General features: G+C 57.9%; 1 protein-coding gene across 1 annotated transcript in view; it reads right to left on the bottom strand.

Moving 5' to 3' along the window:
• Positions 1-6000, bottom strand: part of HDAC4 (histone deacetylase 4) — a 278417-nt gene that overhangs the window by 89369 nt on the left and 183048 nt on the right. The window contains 1 exon segment of the mRNA XM_077757417.1: positions 7-157. Coding sequence (XP_077613543.1) covers positions 7-157 — 151 coding nt within the window.

Below are 6000 nucleotides of genomic sequence, written 5' to 3'. Positions count from 1 at the left end.
ACTTACTCTCCTTGCCTTTCTCCTTGTTCTTGAGCTGCTGCAGCTTCTGCTCCCGGTGCTGCTTCTCCAGCTCCTGCTCCTGGCGGTGCCTCTCGAGCTTGCGCTGGTGCTCCAGCAGCTCCTGCTGGTGCTTCATGGCCAGCAGCTCCTGCTGTTGCTGCGGGCAGGGAAGGAGGACACAGAGACGGTCAGAGCCTCGCTGCCGGTCCGGGCAAGACACACACACACACACACACAAATCGGCAAAGGGCCACAGGTCCCGGCGCGGGTGCCGCCGGAAGCCCCGATGCCTGCTGACTTTCTAAGTGTTAAAAATGAAAATAACCCCCCATGAGCTGATAGAAGAGAAGAGAAACTTTGGGTGACGTCGCAAGCTGGGAACGGCACTTTGAGAACGGCACCGCGGAGGGTGACGCGGCACAGCTGCCCTGGCAAACCGCTGGCGCTTCCTCACTGAGTCAGATGCGCATCTGCCCAGGACCCAGCCGCCCTGTCCCCGGACTCGCCCGAGCCCCGGAGACATGTCTGCACACAGGCCTGTGTGACAAGCACTTGGTGGCCTGCTCCCAAGGGCCCGGGCTGGACGAGCTCCGACAGCCCTCAGAGCCCAGCCCGCGGGCCAACTGTGTGCGCCCGTCGCTGAAGATCCATCTGGCAAGGATGCGGAGCCGACAGGCTGCCAACGAGCCAAGGGAGTGTGTAGGTGCCGACGGGCTTGGGGGGATAGGGCAACACCAGGGTGGGGGGAGGCCCACAGGGCTTGGTCCCTGGTGTCACCACCCAGGCCCCCGTGATGGGCTGGAGGGCCTGAGGGCAGGGGAGCAGGGAGGCCACCAGCTTTCTGCTCGACTGTCCCCTGAACCCAGGCAAAGTCATTAACAAGGAGACACACAGCCATCTCCGGGTGTGAGCGTGTGTGTGTGTGTGTGTGTGTGTGTGATGGAGCCACCCCTCTGTGGGCACCAGGGTGACCTCTGGCTGCCCCGGGGAGCAGACACTGTGTGTCCTGGGGCACGTAGGCTCCCACTCGTCCCTTCTTCAGAAACAGAGCTGGGCTCAAGCAGCCATGTCGGGGCTCCGTGCGTGCGGCACCTGCCAGCCCTGGGGGACCGGGAGGAGGGTCCAGGCTGCAGAGAAGACACAGAGAGCGGCACATAAATTAAGAAAACAGGATTTCAGATTGCTTAGGACCCTTTTCTACAAAGACGCAATAGGTCATCCGTCACATCTGTGACTTTTGTGAGGTTTAAATCACATTATACCAAGAACGTTAAAGAAAAAGAACATCATTACAGACATTTACAATGAAAACCCGCACGTCTCCCTGAACGAAGCCTACAGCCCAGGAGCGGGAGCCCTGTGCTGCCGGTGACAGGGACGTTCAGCAGAGCTTCAGAGCAGCCGGCAACAACGACTCACGAGCAAAGGAACAGACTGCCTGTGGACACGTGGGGAACGCGCGTGCAGAAGCAGGTGCGGGATGCCAGGCCCGTGTGCCCGGCCCAGGGGACAAGGTGCCGGGCCACACCCTCCCACACAGTGCTGCCAGCCTCCATGAGACGTACCCCGCGGCAGCCTTGCTGGGGAGAGCCCCACACTCTGAGCCAGGGCAGGGCTGTTNGTCACCACCCAGGCCCCCGTGATGGGCTGGAGGGCCTGAGGGCAGGGGAGCAGGGAGGCCACCAGCTTTCCGCTCGACTGTCCCCTGAACCCAGGCAAAGTCATTAACAAGGAGACACACAGCCATCTCCGGGTGTGAGCGTGTGTGTGTGTGTGTGTGTGTGTGTGATGGAGCCACCCCTCTGTGGGCACCAGGGTGACCTCTGGCTGCCCCGGGGAGCAGACACTGTGTGTCCTGGGGCACGTAGGCTCCCACTCGTCCCTTCTTCAGAAACAGAGCTGGGCTCAAGCAGCCATGTCGGGGCTCCGTGCGTGCGGCACCTGCCAGCCCTGGGGGACCGGGAGGAGGGTCCAGGCTGCAGAGAAGACACAGAGAGCGGCACATAAATTAAGAAAACAGGATTTCAGATTGCTTAGGACCCTTTTCTACAAAGACGCAATAGGTCATCCGTCACATCTGTGACTTTTGTGAGGTTTAAATCACATTATACCAAGAACGTTAAAGAAAAAGAACATCATTACAGACATTTACAATGAAAACCCGCACGTCTCCCTGAACGAAGCCTACAGCCCGGGAGCGCTGTGCTGCCGGTGACAGGGACGTTCAGCAGAGCTTCAGAGCAGCCGGCAACAACGACTCACGAGCAAAGGAACAGACTGCCTGTGGACACGTGGGGAACGCGCGTGCAGAAGCAGGTGCGGGATGCCAGGCCCGTGTGCCCGGCCCAGGGGACAAGGTGCCGGGCTACACCCTCCCACACAGTGCTGCCAGCCTCCATGAGACGTACCCCGCGGCAGCCTTGCTGGGGAGAGCCCCACACTCTGAGCCAGGGCAGGGCTGTTGGAGGCTCTCCCTCTCTCTCTCTCTCTCTCTCTCTCACACACACACACACACACACACACACACACACACAGTTAGAGGCTCTCCCCACGCCCCCCCCCCACACACACACACGAGAGTCTCTAGGGATCAGTTGGCATTTCTCACTTCAGGGGACCCAGAGCCCCTGTCTACAGTCGTGGCCACCTCCTACCTTCCACAGCCAGGAGCAGGGGACTGGAAGAGCAGAGAGGTAGGCGGGCGGTGTGGCTGGGCCCTGAACCAGGAGGGTGGAGGAGGGGGCAGGGCATCCAGACCCCACATGGCATGCCCTTCCCCGTTGCTCCTGGAAGGCTCTGGGGGAGGGGGGCAGCTGTGAGGGGAGGGCCGTGAGGGAGGGGCCCCACTCAGCGCCCACCCATGGGGCCCACGGGCACCGATGGTCACTTCGCAGAGCCTTCGTATGGAAAAAATTACATCCCAACCACCTTCCGTGAACGGGAGACCATGAAACTATGAGAACTAAGCAAGCACCTTCCCAGCCCTTGCTGCCAGAGGACTTCTGGGGGACATCAGGTCAGGGGGCAGATGCCCGGCCTTGGACCCGGCCCCACCCGCTCCCGCTATTCCGCACACACTAGGAAGGTCTTTCTGCTAGTGTAGCCTTGCTGACCCACCAAATTCGGATCCAAGAACCCGTGTGAGGGCCACACAGCTGTGTGCACAGGTGAACGCACTCCCGGGGCTGCAGCCACATCCCCACCACAATCGTAAGCCACCTGCGGTCGGGGAGATGTCCCAGTGCCACTCAGGCCGGGAAACCAGCACGGCAGCACTGTGAGCGACAGATCTTAGAATCAGGGGGGGCCCCTCTCTGCGTATCACCCCAGCCCCCAAGCTGCCCTGCGTACATCCCTGGGTTCCCTTTCAGCTGCTCCATATTCATTTAATGCGTTAATGAGGAACAGGCAGAAAGTCAATTGATAGAGTCTCAAAATATTTACTTTTAGCCAGAACCCAGAAGGAGAGCAAGATCTTTCAATTATCATTAAAAAAGAAGGAAACCACCACAGATACTGGTAATTAAAATTCACAGGAAAACCCCAGAAAAACAGCACTGCCCCGGAGTTTTCAGGAGAGCAGCAATCAACAGACACACACTGGGTTCCCTACAGATGCCCCCCAGCAACACTGCAGGGTCTCCATGTCCCTTGGGTCCAGTCCAGAGGTGTTTGTTCTGCGTCATAGGTCGTGTGGAAGGCGGTGACGTGTGTGCAAAGGCCTCTCCGAAAAAGGCACTGAGAACAAAGCAGACAGGGACCCTCCCCACCCCCAGACTCCCCACACAGTTCAGGTCTGTCTCCAGATTTTTGGACAAAGTGACCCTCTGTGCTCCTAGCTTCTGGAAAATGAGGATGGTGGACACCGTGAGAAATGCCTGCTTCACGTTCCTGCCTGGCTCCCCACTCCGCACGGCCACTCTGCACTTGTCCACGGTCAGGCCCTACGGGGAGGCTCTGAGCCATCCCTCCCCGGGGAGGGAACAAATGTGCCATAGGAACGCACGCAGCCTCTGGCTATGAAAAGTAGAACTTGGAGACACGCTGAGTTTTATGTTACATAAAATCCACACAATTATTGCCACTGGTACCTCACTAACAGACGGAATGGTCATACTATTCTACGCGCGAAGGAGAGGTGTGGAAAAGGTGTTGTTTTATGCAGATTGAAACTATCCTGAGCAACTTAAAGTCAGATATCTACTACCTAATTTTTCTTAAAAAAAAATTTTTTTTTTATATAGTTTATTCTTGAGACAGAGAGAGACAGAGCGTGAGTGGGGAGGGGCAGAGAGAGAGGGAGACACAGAACCCGGAGCAGCTCCAGGCTCCGAGCTGCCAGCACAGAACCTGACACGGGGCTCCAACTCATGAATGTGAGATCATGACCTGAGCCGAAGTCGGACGCAAAACCGGCTGAGCACCCCAGGTGCCCCTACCTAATTTTTCTAACGGAAAAACCCAGTAACAGATGCCATTACTCGATCCAGAGTTTAACACTGAATTTATGTTTAAGCCAATATTGAGTGCGGGGTAAAATATTAGCTCTCCAGGGTTCAGTTTCTTTGATTTTGGAGTTTAATCAGCAACACTGAAGTGGAAACCCAAGAGCTACACTGAAGGACAGAAGTGGGTAAGGCACTCACACACCATGCCTGCCAAGGAGAGGATGCTCCCCGGGCCCCAGTGAGCAAGCTCCCGACCTGCTCGGAGCGCCCGTCTCCAGCCCAGGTCACAGGCGGCGGCAGCCAGGCTCCATTAAAGTACATTTTACACCCCCATGTCATTAACACGGGGGCTGCTCACAGCGCGGCTCAAACACCAATCTCGCTGGCCCAGCGTTCTGCAAAATACTTAATGCCGAGGCCACCACGCCGTCCGAGTGGCCAAGATCCCTGGGGCCTGAAGTGCCCCGTGCCATGTGCTTGCCAGTGGCCACATGTGCGCCCATGCGTCTCCAGGAACTCAGCCCGCTCAGGAGCCCACGCACACCAGGACCCTGCAGGGGCTGGGAGCCCCCAAGAATGAACAGTGGGCTTGTTTTTGAAGTCGAGGGTGGCTTCCTGATTTTAAATGTACTGTGGACTCACGCAGCAAATGTGGAAACACGAACAGTAAGGAAACTGCACCCCCCCCTCCCCCCAGAAGATACGGGCTGGATGTCCTGGGAGCCCTTCAGGTCCGTCACAGGATGAAATCGTGGCTTCAAACAAAAACCAACCAACCAGCCAACCGGCCAGGAGCATCTTCCTGTCTTCCTGATGTTAAATGGCCTCAACAGAAATACTCTTAAATTGGACTTTTATTAGCCACTAAGGGTCCAACATGTTTTGTGCCAGGTGGCCCCCCCCAGTATGCTAGGCCCGCAGTGAAGGGGGACATGTGGGGACCCACCAGCCAGCCTCAGCTCGACGTCTGCTGCCAGGGCTCATTTCATGGCGCTCAGCGCTGCCCCCGAGCACAGGCGACGGCCACCTCCCCTTCCGTTTCTCTTTCTCCTTTGCCTGCGGCCCAGGCTGGTGACATGCCATTCCCAAACACAGGACAACCGGGCCAGGAGGAAAGGAAGGGAGAGGCGACCGGGCCCCACAGATGGAGGGCTGGTGCCCAGGGCGGGGACGCGAGCTGCACGTCCACATGGAGCACACGAGGCTGCTCTGCTCCCTGAGACAGCTCCTGGGACCTGCTTCTCGGACAGAAGGCGACAGGGAGGGTGTAGGCCTGCATGTGTCTCTCCCCAGCGCCCCCTGCAGGGAACCTGACTGTCCCCAAGGCCTGGTACTGCCAGCATTAACCAGGACACACAGACAGACACACTGCCCTTGCCACCTGCTTCCCAGTATACCTTTGAAAAGGCTAAACTGAAATTAAAATAAAAGACAGACCCTAAGTGCACCCTTCAGCACTGTAAAAGCCTGGCATGGTCAGTGCCACAGAAGGGCCTGGTGCGAATGCCAGACCACGAGGCAACTTCCATCTAGAACCAGAACCGGGCCCGGC

Source organism: Crocuta crocuta, unplaced genomic scaffold, assembly GCF_008692635.1.
Source record: "Crocuta crocuta isolate KB4526 unplaced genomic scaffold, BGI_CrCroc_1.0 scaffold290, whole genome shotgun sequence".
Lineage (NCBI taxonomy): Eukaryota > Metazoa > Chordata > Mammalia > Carnivora > Hyaenidae > Crocuta > Crocuta crocuta.
This window is presented reverse-complemented; position numbering and strand designations above follow the sequence as displayed.